The sequence below is a fragment of the Puma concolor genome, chromosome D2 (genome assembly GCF_028749965.1).
Source record: "Puma concolor isolate L17-30 chromosome D2, mPumCon1.1.hap2, whole genome shotgun sequence".
NCBI classification, from domain to species: Eukaryota; Metazoa; Chordata; class Mammalia; order Carnivora; family Felidae; genus Puma; species Puma concolor.
This window is the reverse complement of record NC_141677.1, coordinates 4,974,253-4,994,473: the sequence shown is the minus strand read 5'-3', so window position 1 is coordinate 4,994,473 and position 20,221 is coordinate 4,974,253. Positions and strand designations below refer to the sequence as shown.

The 20,221-nt window shown below is 40.1% G+C and overlaps 1 protein-coding gene across 7 annotated transcripts in view; it reads left to right on the top strand.

Annotated features, from left to right (window-relative positions):
- PRKG1 (protein kinase cGMP-dependent 1) overlaps positions 1–19,299 on the top strand; it is a 1,267,967-nt gene extending 1,248,668 nt beyond the window's left edge. For all 7 annotated transcript variants that reach the window (XM_086679490.1, XM_086679489.1, XM_086679491.1 and 4 more), the window contains 6 exons: positions 4,185–4,326; positions 5,549–5,712; positions 11,885–12,007; positions 12,090–12,152; positions 13,444–13,510; positions 14,891–19,299. In XM_086679490.1, coding sequence (XP_086535616.1) covers positions 4,185–4,326; positions 5,549–5,712; positions 11,885–12,007; positions 12,090–12,152; positions 13,444–13,510; positions 14,891–14,989 — 658 coding nt within the window. In that variant the 3' untranslated portion in view covers positions 14,990–19,299. The remainder of the gene's footprint in view (positions 1–4,184; positions 4,327–5,548; positions 5,713–11,884; positions 12,008–12,089; positions 12,153–13,443; positions 13,511–14,890) is intronic.
- The last annotated feature ends 922 nt before the right edge of the window (positions 19,300–20,221 follow it).

Sequence of the window (20,221 nt, the reverse complement as noted above, 5' to 3'; positions counted from 1 at the left end):
CCTGTCAGAATGCCTGAAAATAAAAAAAGACGAGAAATAGCAAGTGTTGGGAGAGGATGCGGTGAAAAAGGAACCCTCATGCACTGTTGGTGGGAATGAACACTGATGCAGCCAGTGCTGAAAGAGTATGAGAGTTCCTCAAAAAATTAAAAACAGAACTACCATATGATCCAGTGTTCCAGTCCCTGGGTATTTACCCCCCAAAATGCAAAAACTCTAATGTGAAAGGATACTTTGACTCCTGTGTTTATTGCAGCATTATTTACAAAGCCAAATTATGGAAGCAGCCCAAGTGTTCATCGGTAGATGAATGGATAAGGAAGATGTGCTGTACGTATATCCAATGGAATGTTACTCAGCCGTAGAAAAAGAATGAGACCTTGCTATTTGCCACCACGTGGATGGAGCTAGAGAGTATTATACGGAGTGAAATCAGCCAGAGAGAGAAAGACAAATCCTATATGATTTCACTGAAATGTGGAATCTTGCAAACAAAACAACAAAACAGATTATTCAAAATATAGAGAAGAAAATGGGGATTTCCAGAGGGGAGGTTAGCGGAGAGATGGGTAAACTAGACAAAGGGCATTAAGAAATACAAACTTCCAGTTATAAAAGGAATCGATCACAGAGATGAAAAGTACAGCACTTGGAACACAGTCCATAATACGATGCTGTTTGGCGACCAGTGGTTACGACACTTAACCATGGTGAGCACTGAATAACGTAAAGAATTAATCATTACGTTGTACGCCTGAAACTAATACAATAGTTACACTGACTCATGATTCGTGTTACTAGTCAAGGGAAAAAGGGAACTTACCTCCGATGAGAGATGCTTTGTCTTGGTTGCATGTGGTCATTTCAGGACCTGGTTTATGCCAAGTGGATTAAACACGGATTAAAGTTGAGTCTATCCATAAGTATACATAACCCTCTGATGCTCTCAATCAGATTGTTATCTACTGCCATCTAGCTAAAATAAAACAACAGCCCATTCCTAGAGAAAGTATACGGGCCTTTTCCATGCTTGTTTTAATTGAAATGACACGCATGTCAAGGCATAATTTATTATTTTGAAGAGCTATTTAGGGCAGTGATTTATTTCTTCAAGCAACTTTCTGTTGAGAAAACAAGCTTTCATTTTTGTTTTAGATCAAATTTGTGTTGTCATTTTCAATTCTAATGGCAATTTTTCATTTTGAGTCACCCTGATGCTATGCTTTGTGACTGCTTTCCAGCAGTGTATTTCAGAATCCACAAATTACCCACATCAAACGTTTAGCGATGAAGCTGTGTTTCCGGTAAATACTTTGTATGCATACATTATGTTGAGTTATCAGCTAACATGGAAACAGATTTAAGATCATGTTTTCGTTTAATTTTGAAAACCAGTTACAAATATGCTTATGTATGAGGGAGAGTCAAAATAGAGTTTTAAAGGAACGGAAACCAGCTTTGCAGAACTCTCCAAGTTCCAAAATGGCTCAGAATCAGAGAAACCTTGACACGAATAAACAGAGCTGTCGAGAACTCAAGACCCAAAGGTGTAGGTTGGTGGTCAGTTTACTTTATGATGAAAATTGGAAGGCAGTAAGAGAGTCATTTTTGCCTGTGCATTTGTGAGAAGCCTAGACAAAATGAAAAGAACGGAGATTAACATAAGACCCTTCAGAGCTGACTCATGGCAGTTAGCCTTGGCAGTGAGAGGCAGCAAATACTTACACAACAGTGTTAATTAGGTATTACGGACCCCTCAGTCCCATCTCCAGAAGACTTCCGACCTGTCTGTATCATTCAGCTTTCCTAGATTAAGACACAGCAGCTAAAGAAGACTGTTTCAGTTCTCAGTTAGAATGGCTAATATTTATCAGGTACCCAGTTGTGTGTCAGACACTAACTCTAAATATATGCCTCAGTTATTTGTATCCTTTCCACAACTCAATGAGTAGTTTCTATTACAAGCCCCATTTTGCTCAAGAGAACATGGAGACCGAGGGAGGTAGAGTTAGTTGCTCAAAAGTAAGCAAGTGAAACCCAAATTCGAGCCCAGGATTCTTGCTTCAGAGTCTACATTCCTAACTTACAGCTCTCCCTGATGAATGGGAATCTGTATTAGGATTTTTTTTTTTCATCTTCCTGCTAATGGCCGACTTATTCAGAATATGAACATGAATACCTTTCGGCCGAGATTTCGTGAGCAGTTCATCTCTCATGTAAGTGTTCACTTTCCTTACAACATTTACAGTGTATTTGTCCATTTGGTTCCATTGACGAGTGAATATTAAGGAAAACAGATACATTGCTCAGAATCACAACTACAGAAATAATCTCTTCTTCCAGCAGCAACCAAGAATTTGTAGGGTTTCAAAACAGCCCACCTGAATCACAGCTAGACAGTCCCAATACGAGGAAGTAATCAATTTTCGTATTAAAACAACGCATGCGGGGCGCCTGGGTGGCGCAGTCGGTTGAGCGTCCGACTTCAGCCAGGTCACGATCTCGCGGTCCGTGAGTTCGAGCCCCGCGTCGGGCTCTGGGCTGATGGCTCAGAGCCTGGAGCCTGTTTCCGATTCTGTGTCTCCCTCTCTCTCTGCCCCTCCCCCGTTCATGCTCTGTCTCTCTCTGTCCCAAAAATAAATAAACGTTGAAAAAAAAATTAAAAAAAAAAAAAATAAAACAACGCATGCAATGTGAAATATGACAAAGCTCTATTCCCTGTACTGCCTTGTTTTGGCTCAGCCATGGCTTTGCAAAGCTGTCCAGTGAGGAAGGACTGGGGTCATATATGGCACTCAGTACCGTTATTTAGCAAGCACACAGTTGTATCTGCACACGATGCTTACTACTTACTACAAACAACCTCTCCAGTGAAAGAAATCTGTTGCTCTTATTTCAGGGCAAAGAAAAACGACCTGCCAGGCACTACCCCAACCCCCTTGTCAAGATGCGGAATTACATAGTGTTTGCTCTGCAAAGGTAGTTCCCAGTCCAAAGACAATTGCAACATACAACCTGTTATTTCCCAATATAGATGCACTTATCAAGGAAACTTTTTCTTGACCTTATAAATTCACAATTCAGACTTTGTTAAAGAGAGACACTAGCATCTTTGTAGTTATATTTAAGATTCTAGGGGCGCCTGGGTGGCTCAGTCGGTTAAGCGTGCGACTTTGGCTCAGGTCATCATCTCATGGCTCATGGGTTCGAGCCCTGCGTCGGGCTCGTCAGAGGCCTGAAGTCTGATTCAGATTCTGTCTCCACCTCTCTGCCCCTCCCCTGCTTCCTCTTTCTCTCTTTCTCAAATATAATTTTTTTTTTTTTAATTAAAGAATTTCTTGGAAGAAAAAAACAGCTAAAGTATAAAGTTTCTGCTATGGAACCAAGGAGCTAACCTTAGATGCCAATGTTTTTTTTTTTCTTCCCTTTATTGTTATTTCATTAAATAAAGAGAGTGAGGACAGAGAGTGTGAGCGTTCTTTGCCAAACGTAAGAATCAAGTTTACTAATCTAAATTCCCTTCCGAGTACCTTTTTCCTTCTACTTATCTCTTTGCCCCATCTTTTCTAGTAAGAAGGCAGTAGTGTGGGACATGGGTGTTATTTCTCTTGCTGGCAAAATTTTGGAAAGCAGACTATGTAGCTTGTGATATATGACTGCAACACAGCATCACAGCTCATTTCCAAAGTGGCTCTCTGGAAGCATTAACCTTTTTATTCATGCTCTTATGAACCGTGTCTGTATTATTTAGGAAGATTCAAAACCAAGCCCTCTAAAAATAAGTACGACTGAACCCATAAACTTTTGCTTTACCAAACCCAACCCTTGGTAGACAGCTTTAAAATAGGCTTCGTCTCCTCCCTGTCCACTGCTGTGTCTCGTTAGAGGATGGGGGGGGGGGGGTGCTGGGAAGCTTATCGAAGGAGGTATGACGCTGAACTCCGCCTCGGTGCTTACGGGAGGGTAGAGTTAACTATCTCATTTGTCAGGGCAAAGCATTCCTGGATGTGGTCTTCAAGGGCTTTTGAAAACCCAAGGCAGCACCCATCACATGGCATTTGGCCAGAGGACATTGGTCTCCAGGGTCAAAGTTTGGCACAGGAATATAATGAAATGAGGACAAAATAAGTAAAACCCTATCAGAGAAACGAACATCTTGTACACTTTCATTTTCTGTGTCTCAGAGGTTCGTTTGAAGATTCTACGACCAGATTCTACACCGCGTGTGTGGTGGAAGCCTTCGCCTATCTGCATTCCAAAGGAATCATTTACAGGGACCTCAAGCCAGAAAATCTCATCCTGGATCACCGAGGCTACACCAAACTGGTCAGTGCCCTTTACGCACGGTTTCTGCCCCACAGGTTTAAAACCTCTGTTCATAAAGCTGTGTTCATTTCCTAACATCAAAACCTCCCTTTTCCTTTGTAAATGCTATAACTTTTCTTAAGAGCATATCTTTGCATTATTGCTTTCAACTCTTCTTTCAAGTGATGCAAAAGTTGTAAGAAATTAAATTGGCTAGGTCTTAATTAATACTGTCTTGGCAGGATGTGTTTAAATGGACTCGGACCTGTGGACACGTGTTCATAGACCTCTAGAAGAGCTTTGTAGACCTTTCTCTTGTCCACTTTCTGCCATTCACAGGGAATGACTACCTACATCATAGAAAACCATGAATCCTTTTAACATTTTAGATTTAAGTACAATCGTAACAGGAAAAAAAAATCGCTTGCTAGGCAATGTTATTTAGACCATTTGAATTATAGTAATAGTAATGATCACAATAATAAAATCTGTCAAGCGCTCTAAAGATTTACCGTAGGAGGGAAGTTCTGTTATAAAATGTACAATTTTTGTGGACGTTCAATCTGTCAGTGCCTGGCTATTTTTTAAACTTTGGGACTTTTTATTCAGCATATGGTTTTCAAGGAAATCAAATCAATGGCTGTTCATTATTTGTGTTCTCAACCAAATCGTTTTGGAAAAAAAAAAGGTTTTCTGCATTCGATGCTCCTCCGTCCAGAAAGATTTCTAGAAAAACGAAGGACTCATTTGCATTGTATCTCTGTTTATGTGTACTCGGGGCAGGGCTACATTTTGTTACTAGGTTCCTTGAGCAGTGCACTGGCTTCTCATTGCTAAATGAATTGTCTGCTTCCTAAATCCAGCAGAAATCATGCATATTCTGGAAAATGTGTCAAGTAGGTCCACCTAGACTTCTAAAAATTTTAAGTAAAGGGGTTATGGCCCGACCTCCATGGCCAGGAAAGGAGGAAGAAATGGAAGCTGTTTCTGGAAAGAAAGGTTTACCTGTATTTCTAATGATGTGAGTTTCAGCCTATACTCAGGTTTTAACTTTTCCTATTACACTGACTTTGCTCAGGGAGGCTTTGTTTGAAACACAGATGACTCCTTTGGGAATATAGGACTGTAGTGATATGCATCTGTTTTTATTATTATTCCGTGCACTTCAGCTAAGTACCTTACTGCTTTTCAGCTTGAAAATAAGTAAGTGCCTTGAAATAACTTGTTTTTCTCTCTTTGTAAGGTTGATTTTGGCTTTGCAAAGAAAATAGGATTTGGAAAGAAAACATGGACTTTTTGTGGGACTCCAGAGTACGTGGCTCCAGAGATCATCCTGAACAAAGGCCATGACATTTCAGCCGACTACTGGTCACTGGGAATCCTAATGTATGAACTTCTGACTGGCAGGTATGGACATTGGCAGAGAATTGCTGATAAAAATAGATCAGCCAACAGCTGCACGCTCCTGCCTTTGTCACTCTGATTAGACCATCTTAAAGCACATTTCACCATATCTTGGTCCAGCACTTCAAGTAATTATGCAAGTGCCCAGGGATTCGTAAAACAAACTCTAAAATGGGTTGGATGAGGGCAGGGAACTCGACGTCAACCTTTGCCCTCATCATTACGAATTCCTTGTACATATGTGAGAATGTGGAAAAAGCTAGTGTCTTTCTGTGAGATCTCTGAGCCTAGTTGCTTAGCCAGCAATGAAGCAAGGGAGGTAATAGTGGTATAAAAATATCTAGGGTCAACTATTTATAGAGATAAGAGGACATGTTGACAAGTATTATACCTAAATGAAACGGGAATAGTTTGCAGGTCTTCTGCGTAATGCTCTTAGAGCCATCAGCAAGGAAAAGAAGATCCCCAACAAAAAGAGAAGCAAACACCCCACCGTGCCGTGCATGGGGGACAATGAGTAGTAGGGTCATTATAAACCAGAGTTCAGAAGAAGGCTGGGTAGAGGTCTCAGACATACAGAGCAAGGAAAGGACATCCCATGGCTTCACTAGAAGGGCAATAGGGGGCAAAGACGTGGAGAAGTTGTGTGTAGAAAAACTTACTGGGAACCTGAGGGCTGCCTGACTAGCTTTAGCACAAGAGAGAGAGAGGCCACATAGATGACAAGGGATACAGAGAGAGTGGGGGAAACAGGAACAGAGGGGACCCCCACCCCTAACACCACGAGCTGGAGTGGGGAGGAACGTACAGAGAAACGGTGAGCGGGTGCATCTGCCCCGGGCACGGAACCTTAAGTCATGGCTTAAAAGGGCAACTTCAAATAACAGAACCAGCCCTAGAACCCTGCCAAGTGGTGGGGACTCCCTGTAGTCCTCAGAAGCTGGCAGGTACCTCTACTTATGTTTCCCCTCCACCTTGATAGTACAGAGGGGAGCAGAGCCCAGGCACCATAGCTGACTTTCCACCACAGGGAGCCCCAGCTCCCTGACCCTAGATGTCCCACCAGTGTGGACACCCTTGGTCAGTGCTCATTATGACTCCAGCCATCTCACCAAGGTAAGACAGGCACAGAATACTCTAGACGTGCCCTACTTTGGCTCTCCATGACTTGCCAAAACAACCCAGTGTCAAGTGCCCTGGGACCCCTGGCCCATGCCCACCTCAACTCTTGCTGTCCTGCCAGGGGGGCCTCTGCGTGGAGGGCCCCATGACCCCTGGCTTCTACCCACTTGAGCTGTCCTGCCACTGGGGCCTTAGCACAGACAGCCCCAGAACCGCCCCAACAGGGCGGCCCAGGATCCAGAGCCCATGACAGCTACAGCTCTGTAGAGCCAGCCAAAGTCAGCAGGCAAACACTGTCTACACAGGGATGACCATACGGAAGGTCATTCCCTCGAGTTTAGGAGAAGCAGCTATTCTGTAATTCGTCGAAACAAAGTCGATCGAAATGAGGAGACAGGGGAATATGGTCCATATGAAAGAACACAAAACTTCAAAAAAGGTAAGTGGAGATAAGCATGGGTGAACTCTGTGAGAACTTTAACAAAGAGAAAACACCAAGAAAAGAACCAGAGTTGAAGAATACAGTAACTGAAATGTAAAATACACTAAAGGGAGTAAATAGTGGATTAGAAGAGAGAAGAACGGCTCAGTGATCTAGAAGACAGAGCAAATGGAAAGCACCCCAGCTGAACAGCAAAAAAAAAAAAAGGGGGGGGGGGAATTAAAAATATTGAAGCTAAGGAATCTCTTGGACAACATCAAACAATAATTCCCATTATCTGGGTCCCAGAGACAGAAAAGAGCAGACAACATGTTTGAAGAAATAATAACTCAAAACTTCCCTACCCTAGGAAAGGAAGTAGACATCCAGTTTCAGGAAGCCCTAAGAATTCCAAACAAGATGAACCCATGGCACATATTTATCAATGTCAAAGATTATACACCACCAAGCAAGTTTATCGTTCAGATTTGAAGGAGCAATAAAGAGTTTACCAGAAAATAAAAAAAAAAAAAAATGGTTAAGGGGAATTCTTTAATAATCAGAAGAAAATAGTGAAAAAAAACTTCATTAATAAAAGTAAACATACAGTAAAGGGACTAGAGCAATGACTTATAAGGCTAGTATGAAGGTTAAAAGAAAAAGTAGTAAAGTCAACTACTTGATTTTATTAATATTAAGGCATTAATATTTATTATTATAATTTTGTTATATAAATATAAAATATATATATAAATTTATGTTTATATAATTATAATATATAACTATATAAATACAATCTATTTTTTATTTTATTTTATAGATAATATATATATTTTATATAAATATTAAGGCAACTCATAAAATAAAAAGCTATAAAATATGACAGTATATACACAAAGTGGTGGGGGAGGGTAAAAATCAAGTTCTTTCAGAATGTGCTTAACTTAAGTGACCATCAACTTAATATAGACTACTATTTACTTAGGATGTTGTTACATATGAACCTCATGGCAACCACAAACTAAAATGTATAAAAGATACACATAAAATAAAGACAAAACTGTATGCTGCTTACAAGAGGCAAACTTTAAAGACACATGCAGACTGGAAGTGGGGGGAAAAATATTGCATGCAAAAGGAAGCCAAAAAAACAAACAAGAGAAAAGAAGCTTCAGTAAGAATACTTATGCCTGACAAAATAGACCAAAAAAGACTGTAACAAAGGCAAAGAAGAGTGTTACATAGAGATAAAGGGATCAATCCAACAAGAGGATTTAAGTTGTAAATACCGATCCACCAACATGGGAGCACCTAAGTACATTAAGCAAGTCTGAACATAAAGGGAAAGTTGACAGTAAGACAACATAGCAGGGGACATTAACACCCCACTTGTGTCAATGGACCTGTCATCCAGGCAGGAAGTCAGTAAGGAAACAGTGTCTTTGAAAGACACATTAGTCTAGATGGGCATAACAGACAGATAAGGCCCATTCCATCCAACAGTAGCAGAATACACATTCTTTTCAGAATGAAAAGCACGTGAAACAGTCCCCAGGACAGAGCACAATTTAGGCTACAAGTCTCAATACGTTTAAGATTGAAATCATATCAAGCATGTTTTCCAACCACAATGGTATGAAACTACAAATCAGTTACAAAAAAGAAAAAAAGCCAAAACATAAAGAGGCTAAACAACGTGCTACCAAACGACCAATTTCTCAACGAACAAATCAAAGAGGGAATATTTAAAAATACACAGATACCAGCAGCAACAACAAACACGGAGACAACGTAAACAAAACCATCCAAAATCTTTGGGAAGCAGCAAAAGCAGTTCTAAGAAGGAAATTTGTAGTAGCGGAGGCTTATCTCAGCAGTAAAGAAGTTAGAAAGATAACGGACAAAGACAAAATAAGAAGAGAGGAAATAATAAAAATCAGAGAGGAAATAAACAAGAGACCAAAAAAAAAAAAAAAGAATACAAAGGATCAATGAAAGTGAGTATTGTTTTCTTAAAAGAGAAACAATATTGAGAAACCTATATAGCAAGACTCATGAAGGAAAACAAAAGAGAGAATCCAAATAATTAATATCAGAAGTGAAAGGAAAGTAACAACCAACAGTACCAAAATGCAAAGGTTATTAGAGAAGGAATTCTATACAAATTATGTGCCACCAAAGTGGACAATCTAAAAGAAATGGATAAATTTCTAGAAATACACAATCGCTAAAAACAAAATCAGGAAGAAATAGCAAATCTGAACAAACCTATAACTAGTAACAAAATTGTTTTAAAAACAAACCTATAACTAGTAATCAAAAACACCCCAATAAACAAAAGCTGAGGAAAAGAGGGCTTCACAGGTGAATTCTACCCAACATTTAAGGAAGAACTGATAGCTAGTCTCCCCAAACTATTACTAAAAAAAAAGAAACCTTCATTTTATAAGACCAGTATTACACTGATACCAAAACCAAAGACACTACCAAAAAAGAGAACTGCAGGGCAATATACTTGAAGAACCTGGATTTAAAAATTCTCAACAAAAATATTAGCAAACCACATTCAATAATACATTAAAAGGATCACTCACCACGATTAGGTGGGATTTATTCTGGGGATACAAGGGTGGTTCAGTATTCTCAAATCAATCAACATCATAGACCACATTGACAAGAAAAAGGGTAAAGCCCATATGATCATCTTAACAGATGCATAAAAAGGTTTTGACAGAATTCAGCATCTGTATATAATACCCTCAACAAAGCGGCTTTAGAAAGAACATACCTTAACATATTAGAGTCCGTATATGAAAAAACCCCAACTAACATCGTACTCAATGGTGAGAAACTGAGAGATCCAGAAACAATACAAGAATTTCCACTATCACCACTGTTACTCAACATAGTACTGGAAGTCATAGCTGAAGCAGTCAGACAAGAAAGGGAAATAAAAGGCATCCAACGTGGTAAGGAAGAATTTAAGCTGTCACTGTTTGCAGATGGCACAGTACTACACGTAGAAAACCCTAAATATGCCATCAAAAAACGTTAGAAATAATAAGTGAATTCAGTAACGTTGGAAGACAAAAAATTAATACACAGCAATCTGTTGTCTTTCTATTCATTAATAACAAAGCAGAAGGAGAATTTAAGAAAGCAATTCTATGTACATTGCACCAAAAAATAAAGTTACCAAAGATAAATTTAACCAAGGAGGTGAAAGACCTGTTCTCCAAAAACTATTAAATTTTGATGAAAGAAATTGGGAGCAAATGGAAACATGGTCTGTGCTCCTGGATTGTAAGAATTCGTCTTGTTAAAATGTCCATACTACCCAAATCACTCTACAGATTCGGTGCGATCCCTATCAAAATTACAATCGCATTATTCACAGAACTAGGACAAATAATACTAAAATCCGTATGAAACCACCAAAGACCGTGAATAGTAGAAGCAATCCTAAGAAAGAAGAACAAAGCACAAAAGTAGACACACAGACCATGGGAGCCGAACAGAGAGCCCAGAAGTAAACATTTGCTTATGTGGTCAATTACTCTCCAACAGAGGAAACAAGAATAGGTAATGCCAGGGGGAAATGGACGGCTAGATGTTGTGAAAAAGCTAAAGGATGTGGAAGAGATCATGGCAGGTGACTCTTTTAAGTTTAAACTCAAGGGGTGCCTGGCTGGCTCAGTCTGTGGAGCATACGACTCTTGATTTCTGGGTTGTGAGTTTGAGCCCCACAGTGGGGGTAGAGATTACTTTAAAAAAAATACAATCAAGTTTAAATTCAAGTAGTAGACTAAATTGTCGCATTATGTTGGTTGACAGAGGTGACGGGATCGGTTCCATCCCGTAGGTTGATCGGAGTAGACCTTTTTTGGGAAAGCGGCATAACCCTTTAGCCAGGTAAATATGGGAAGAACCTTCCAGGCGAAACAAACCGCATTCTGAGGTGCGAAGATGCTTGGTATTTCAGAGAGCAGACATGGCGTCCTGATCCCAGCGAGTGAGGGTGGTGTTAGCAGGAGATGGAGTCCTATTACCGGCATCCTTGTAGCCGCCTAGTGATTTTGGACTTCATGTTGAGTGTAATCAGTGAGCTGACAGGTGCCGGAAAAGGGCTAGAAAGTGGAAGCCACATCTTGAATGGCCAAGGACAGCAAGACTAACAAGACATGAGAGGAATGGCAGATCAGCTTGACCCATATATCGTTTGGCGGGCGGTGGCTGTTTGTATTTTTAATGTTCATTTATTTTTGAGGAAGAGAGTGCACGAGCGAGTGGAGGAGGGGCAGACAGAGAGGGAGACACAGAATCCGAAGCGGTCTCCAGGCTCCGAGCTGTCAGCACAGAGCCCGACGCGGGGGGGCAGTTAAAGCCGCAAGATCATGGCCTGAGCCAAAGCGGGACACTTAACCCACTGAGCCATCCAGGCACCCCCCGTATATGGTTTTGCTCCATGATTTACTCACAAAGGTTTCCACGTGGTTTTGCTATTAATCCAGCATCGTTCCGTGTTACCACGACTAATATATGTCCCCAAATAAGACTGGTGGAGTTATAACAGTTTAGGATTTCTTATTTAGAAAATACAAGTGATTCTCTTTTCACCTCTCACCTTTGCAGCCCGCCATTCTCAGGCCCAGACCCTATGAAAACCTATAACATCATACTGAGGGGGATTGACATGATAGAATTTCCGAAGAAGATTGTCAAAAATGCTGCTAATTTAATTAAAAAACTATGCAGGTAAGCGTTTGGCCACGTGACGTTTGAAAGGATCATGACGGGAACATGATGGGATCCCTTACAGTTGTTGTTTTCTTTCCAGGGATAACCCATCGGAAAGACTAGGGAATTTGAAAAACGGCGTCAAAGACATTCAAAAGCACAAGTAAGTGTTCTTCCCTTGACCTTTCTGTGGGAGGGTCCAGAAAGCCCCTCCCCAGGCTGTTCTTTTTAAGCTACTGGCTGTGTGACTGACACAGTTAGCCCATGGGAACACTGCGGGGGACGTTCAGACCAGTTAGCCTTTGGGCACAGCACAGCCACACGCGACCCTGTGCCATACTAAGTGACCGATTCACTGAATTCAGTTTCTCCCAGCTCACGCTAAGGAACATTGCTCCTCTCTGGCACCAAGAGGAAATGTGAACTAGATTGATCGATTGAATTCTAGGTGGATTCTAGAATTGTATTCTCTACCGGAATATCAAAAACACAAGTCTTCCACCATATCATGCCTCATTTCCTAGACTAAAACTGGAATATATTTTTCCACCCGCTTCCCAATTAGATGATACAACATAGTACTGAGTACAGCGTTGTTTTTAAGTGATGGCAGCGTCTTAAATATTAACCCTTACCTAGTTAATTGGATATCTGAGTGCTAATCTAAGACCCAATTGTTGTTTTTTATTAGTCTGTTGGTGCAACACCCACAGGAAATTCACATCTGTGCAAAAAGAACTTATTTACCAAAGTATCTATAAATACCTAAAACACCTGCTAAGAATTTGGTGTATGCATTTGCTACTGCTGAAAACTTTTAAAGACAAAACAGAAACCTGCTCCTCATTTTCACAGAAAATCTGAACACAAATACCTTCATTTTTTTAACACTTAACTAAAAATGACATTTTACTAGAAATTATTATGACCCTAGTATTGCATAGTCAATGTTTTCTTCTACGAACACAAAAACAGTACCAAGTCAGAGTTAGACCTGACTAATATAGTGATGTGAAAAGGTTAATTAGGCTGCCCAAGGAATCAGTGCAAAGCTGGAAAAATAATTTTCTGTCCTGACTTTCATGCCCTGGTTCCATTGCCTTAAAATAAGATGTCCAAGTAGATCATGGGCTAAGGATATCATGGCACTTACTAAGTTATAATGATAGTACCGGAACAAGGTCATACAGACATTGTGACGAAATTGCCAGGGGTACAAAGGAGTTATTTGTAACCGATGTTAAATATTTCAACAATTAGATTTTTAAAATATGCATTGTATAAAACAACTGTAAAAGTTTTCAATGACACAGGATACATTTATGTCACGTTGAAAATGTTCGCCTTTCTGCTTTCCATCCTGTATGGATATTTCCACATCAAATATGTTGCAACGGGGCTTCAGCTAAAGTAAAATGCCTTTAACCAGCTCCTTTTTCTCCTCCCTTTCCTAGATGGTTTGAGGGCTTTAACTGGGAAGGCTTAAGAAAAGGCACCTTGACACCTCCTATAATACCAAGTGTAAGTAGACTTCCCAGCGAATACTTGTGTGACAAGGTTTTATCCTGTGATCAGATTAAACAAACTATAGAAGTACCACATTAGAATAGTATCTAAAATGCAACCTTAAAAACAGGCCAGTTAGGAGATGGTTATTGTATGTGTATTCTATCATTACCTGTTTCAACTATTCGTTCTAATTTGTTTGTCCTTTTATCGAGCTCTAAAAGAAAAGGATTCTCCTTCCTTAACTGTCTTTTCTGAACATACCGGGTTTTTTGTGAAATAGCAGCCCAGTGAGGGTGACTCAGTGTTTGGACTGTATTAACTTGAAATCGATTTCAGTTGATTGCATTTTTACGTATTTCTGTTTAATGCTGCCTCTTTACGAAAAGGCACAGACCGCTTTGTGGTCCTGAGCCTTTCAGGTGTACGCTTCCTTTCCCTGGGACTAACTCAAGCCTGCTCTTGATTCAGAAGCATTTTCCCTACTTCTGAGATTTATTTCTGTGTCAGTGCTTATGCCTCTTCGCAAACAAAAACCCCGTTACCGTGGCTCACGTCGCAGATTCTAACTGCATTCTTCAAGTTTTGTTTTTAGAACAAGAGTAGAGAGTAAGCCTGAATTATACTTGCCTACATCCACCAGAGGTTTCCTTTTATGGATATATATATATATATATTAGTATATAAGAGGTTCTGAATATTATAGAATATGAGGGAAACTAAAGGATGGATTTTTTACTGCTTTTACTGATGCTCTGCAGTTTGGACTTTGCCCGAGAAATTTGCAAGAGTTCTGACCGAGGTCAGAAATGGCTTTTATTCTACTTGAAATAAACACACACAAGACTTAAGATGGTCTACAGGGCGCTACCCAGCCTGATTTCTGCCTGCTTCTCCTATTTCTCATTCCGGTCCTATCCTCTCTTACACAGCAGCCACATTGGCCCCTTTGGATCACTTCACAGCATGAAGCACTCTCTCTCACCTCGGGACCTTTGCACGTGCTACAACCTCTTTTTTGAACTCACCAATTCTTAGTTTTGAAATAATATTTTTTCAAAGAGGCTTTCCATCATCACTCATACTCTCAAGTCTTTTTTCTTCCTAACACTAAGCAAACCTTATAGTCATCTACAGATTTTTGTGATTATTTGGTTTTAGTCCTACAAGGTACTCCCTGCCAGGGTAGGGCAAGAGCAATGTCTTTTTTTATTCACCGCCCTTAGCCCCAGTAAAAAGCACAAAGCCTGCCACCTGGTAGCCATTCAAACAACAGTCACTGATCGGGGAATGAATAAAGAATGCTTTTTAAAAATCTAGTTTGGGATTTTACTAAAAAAAAAAAACCCAAAAATCAAGAAATCCCTTCTCGGTCACGCCCTCTCTCATTTGTAGGTTGCATCACCCACAGACACAAGCAATTTTGACAGTTTCCCTGAGGACAGTGATGAACCACCACCTGATGACAACTCGGGCTGGGACATAGACTTCTAATGTATTTCTCTTACCTGCTTCTGCCTTGCTGAAGTCAGCTTTCTCTGAGACACGGCTGACAGCAAACCTGAGGGACGGAGAGAAGATCAGTGCTCGGGGTCACCATGATGCCTTTGATCGATGCTGCTCCAGTAACTACAGTGGCATGAGGACTTCTTGCTTAGACGACAGTAGTGCTCTTTACATGTTTTCTGTTTGATCCTAAAAATAGCAGTTGACATGGTGGTCCTGAAGCAAAGCCCTTCGCCAGTAAAGAGAGGTTTCCTGTCGTTGCAATGGTCTTGCTTTGCTCGGACTGTAATTTGAAAGACTGTAAGAAATACTTCAACCTAGAAAAAGAGTCCGTACCTTGCTAGGATGGCCAAGATCAAAAAATAATGTGTGGGGTACGATCGGTTGCCGTGGTACCAAAACGGGGCTCTTCCTTTCCTTCAAGGGAGGCCGTGGGATCTATTAGCGCAAGCCAGTGTCTATACCATACGGAAGAGGGCCACGCGTCTATGGGTCACGGCGTTCATGTCAAACCAGTGCTAGAAGTTTCCTGATTTTGTTTCCCAACAGTGCTGATGACGAGGCTGAATGTTACCTTTCCTTTCTGACAGATTTTAAAAATCGATACAATCAAAGCACAACTGCTATGAAGCCTCACGGCAGGTATATATGCGTTTTCACGGAGGATTGAAAAAAAAAAAAAAAAAAAACAACCTGCATGACATTTGTTTGTTTCTTTTTTTGATAAATTGGCATGACAGAGTGGAAAAAAAAAAAAAGCAATTCACAAACCATTTCATATCGTTTCAAATATCGTGCTTCAAGATGGTCCTGGAAATCAGTGACTAGCAGCCAATTGATTTTTCTTTATTACCTAACATACTCTCAGACTGAGGCTTAAAATAGTCCCTTTTATAAAAATCAACCCTTGGGGTGGGGACGGGGTGGGGGGGGGTGGGGTGGAGAGGGATGAAGATCCGTCCAAAAATAAAAATAAACTATATAGGTGCTATGTATATCTTTCATCTGTAAATGTCCGTGTCTGAGCAGACAACACAAATTCTAATCATCACCTGTGTAGCCAGAGACTCAAGCATTTTCACTACATTTACCAATGAAACTCCTGTCAGATTTCACTTACACAACATAGTCTAGGGTTGAGGGGAAAGGTGGTTAAAACCCATTCAACTGGCTTCTTGTCTTAGGCCTGAACCAAAAAGAAGAAGAAGGAAGCACAAAATCATCAAGATTTACCAGATGAGGGACCTTCCTTATGCGAGGTCAGGGAACAGGACAGGACCTGGCCAGGTGTTGATTCCCTTTTTGTGGATGAGCCGATGTGAGTTCATGCATGCGTGAGAGTAGAGGAGAACACAGGACCCTGATTTCTTAAGCAGAAGTTTTCATTAAGTAAGACGGAAGTATTGCAATCCTGAAACGTACCTGGAAATACCAGACTGATTTGCTTTTTCATGAGGGAAGAAGAATCAGCAGTTTCAAGTGAATCCTCTGTTGGCAGGCGAGTTGACTACTCTGAGCTGTTCTAAGTAGCAGAGACATTTGGAAGCTTTTCCTGGACAAGTAGCGTTAAACCTGCGTAGACAAACGCATAATCTTACGAGCTGTCATCCTGATTTAGAGCTGTGAATTTGGTACATCAAATTGAAGTTTGCCTTGTTCCAGGAGAGAATTTTCTTTTTTTTAAACTCAATCAAACGTAGACGGTTCTGCAAAAAACATGTCCATGTCGGTCATTGATTTTTTCATACTAAGACTACTTTAGGATAGGATATCAACACGTAATGATCTAAAAACAACATTCGGGGGATAAAAATTATAAGGGCATATTAAACATAATCAGAGTAAAGTTAAACTTTTAAATTAAAACTTTGACCCCCAAGATGTTACGGTTACTCCTGTGTTTTTCTGGCCTTTGCAAACAATTGCTTAAGATCAATTTATTCCCCAAGATATCCACTTTCTTCTACAGATTTCAGAATGTAAAATGTACCCAGCTAAAATCCAGCTGTGAGTGCTAGTTCAGAATTTTTATATTTGCTTTTAACTGGGCTCGTAAAAGTACATAATTTCAATATCATGGTCAATGTTCAGTGAGTTTTGTTAAAAGAGTGCTTTAGGCATGCTAACGATTTGCTAGATACTAAGTTTATCTCGTCGTTATTTAAGAGAATCTGCTCCCGCAGTTTTCCAAATGCCCCAGTAACCCCAGAGGTTAGCCCTTACCGTGGATGTCGAAACTATGGTTCAAGTCTAAGACAACAACGTACAGGTTCTCTGAGGAATGAAGAGAACATTCAGCTCAATGGCACTGTCGGCCGTCTCTCCCACCTGTCGCTCTATCTTCGTTCATGTCACCTGTGGCGCTGCATTAGGATGTCTAAAGCAATCACTAGCAAACAAAGGCGAACATCTTCCAAAAATTGCTAACAGTCATCTAATCTTAGGCATTGAAATGTAAGGATTTAAATCCTGTCCTAAGACACTAGGGCTAAAATTCACGGTCAGCTCCGTAAAGCGCATCTCACTTCATTTCCGAATTTTTCATACCCCTCCATGTTCTTACACTGGAGAACATCTGGCTAAGTTAGAATAGTGCCAACTCGTGTGATTTGTTAACTGACTTTCTTGTTAATACTTTGAGTCTGGGAAATAAGGGCTTTCTGTGCATCCTGACGCACAGGAAAACTGAAAACTGCCAAAGGAAAGGGGCGTCCCGATATTTGAGAGACACCAAATACGTTACAGAAAATGATTTCTGGAAATTTCCTATCAATGATTTTCATGTTTGTACCTTCTTCGTTACTCACATATGAATCAGATCCATGTGGCATTGAAAACAAATTTATTTTGATGATATTCTTTACAAGTCACGTTTCTTACTTAAAATGATGGGATTTGCATGTGAATCACACATGTGTAACACATGAGTTCAACTATTGAATTTTTCTGGTTTCATTTCTCAAGGACTGAGCTAATGGTGAGCTTAGAGAAGTCAGCTACCACACTGAAAATAAGGAAATTAGAACGGATTCATACAGTAGAGGCGATCTGTGCATTATCCATAACGATGTTTTCTTTCACAATAGGACCACAGACAAATATTTATGTAAATAGATATTTTTGTGTGATATTTTGTGGTACATATACCTTTTTTCAGTGTTTCACAGCATTATTATTTCATCTTCTTTGTACTGAATAATGTTTTTAGGTCCAAGTAGACTTGAATTAATGTCATAATTGTCAGTATTATTGAAAATTACGTCCACTGTATGGTTTCATCTGTTCCATAGTTTAGGACATGACCTGGCTATCTGGCATTGTTGCAAGTGCCTTAAATTCCTGGCATCCTATTAAAAAACAAATTTGGTGTTATGCTGCATGAGAAAGACAAATCCACCTCAAAATGTTGTCCTTTCTTAGCTTGCTGCGTTTTACAGTTCTTTCTGCTAACAATTTCTAAGCCTTTATTATATAATATTGATGAATTACAGAAATGATGAAGTTGTTCTCTAATTTCTGTTACATGTACCAGAGCTGTGTATCTGTTACTGAGATACAGCGTCATTTCTGTGAAATGTATAAATGTATGTGCAGGTCAAATTAATCTATGACATACTATCAGTCTGTACACAGGTATTCCTGTTTTGCTAAGCTGTGCAGATCCAGTTAAAAAAAAAAAAATTAGTGCAGTCAAGTTCTAATGCCTCATTTTATAGACTCCATTCGTAACGACCCAACTCAAAAGAAGAATCAGCAAGTGACACGTCGTTATGAAACCAATGAGGAAAACGTACCTTAGCGCACTCCTCAACAAAACAGGATGCTTTCTGAGTTCTTGTATATGCAAATCACGTAGGAGGCAGTTTGCAACAGACCTGGGAAGATAAACATTGGAAGCGTGTTGTTAGCCCTCCTCCTTATCTGCCCCTGGGACCCTGACAGTGACTCAGAGGTTTGGGCTTTCCGAGGAAAGGGACATTTCTTTAGGCATCATCTGTCCACTTTATTTCATTGTATGATGTTTTTACAATTGGTCGGTTCTTTTGTATTCTTACAGCTATGGTTATTTGATTGTCCTCTTACAATTTGTTCCACATGGAAGAGTCCTTTGTTAGTCAGAATGCAACCACTGTCATCAAATGGTCAGTGACCACTTGCACTCTTTTGATGTAGATTAAAAACTTTTTCATAAAATTAACCTGCTTTGATTTGCTCTGTATTTTTCCTGCAGCTGTAGTTGCTGAGTGCCTGTTGTATACTTTATAGAGTTGAAATAAAAAAAAATAATTACTTTTGAACTTAGTTGATGTTTCATTCCAGACAAGATTTCGAGAACACGGTTGATGAATCCTCCTGGAACGGAAATACGCTGCAGCGCTATTTTAGAACGTCACTAAAACAAGAGAAATGTTACTCAGGACCCAGGTGTCCTTCACACCGGCATGTATTATGATCTGATAGAAAGCTAAGCTAGCATAGCAGTTTAAAGAATTCAGTGGGGATAAGTCAGGTAAGTCAGGCCATCCAGTGTGAACAGAAAGGCAAATGTAGATACGCACACAAGCCCCAACCTCGGTGGTGTTCTGTGTGCCACTACCCCTGCCCCCCACCTCCTCCCCATCCCCACCACACTCTCCTTGTTTGGGCTACCCTTGGTCAAACTGTGAACTCGGCAAAACATCAGAAAGGTTAAGTCTTGTATAAGGCTGTGTGCTAAGACTTCTAGGAAAAGCAGCTCCGTGAATCTTTGTAGACATCCAGTCATCTCATTTCTTCTGCAAATAAAACTCAACCATGGTTTTCAGTATCCTTCCCTTATATTCTGTGATTTTCATACCCTTGATCTAAGAACGGTCGTCTTTGATCCTGGGAAGTTTTGTTTTGTTTTGTTTTGTTTTGTTTTCCTTTGGTGTTACTTACAGTTTTTGGAGAGGCGTGCAGATCAATACTCGTGATGATTAGCTGAAGCATGTGAGGATGTTGCATTCACACCACTGTCACATCTTGCACAAGTTAATTGCAATTGAAGTAAATCACACAATTACCAATGACAGCAGGAATCGATTATAAATTTGGCTCGAATGTATTGTTGATCACGCAGCTTGATTAAGGGTAGATGTGCAAGCAGAATGTCGAGTCTCAGTTATAGCCCTAAATGTGTAAGGCACATAACACAGAGCAACCTTTTTTTTTTTTTCTGAGCTCCCTAGAGTTTTTCTC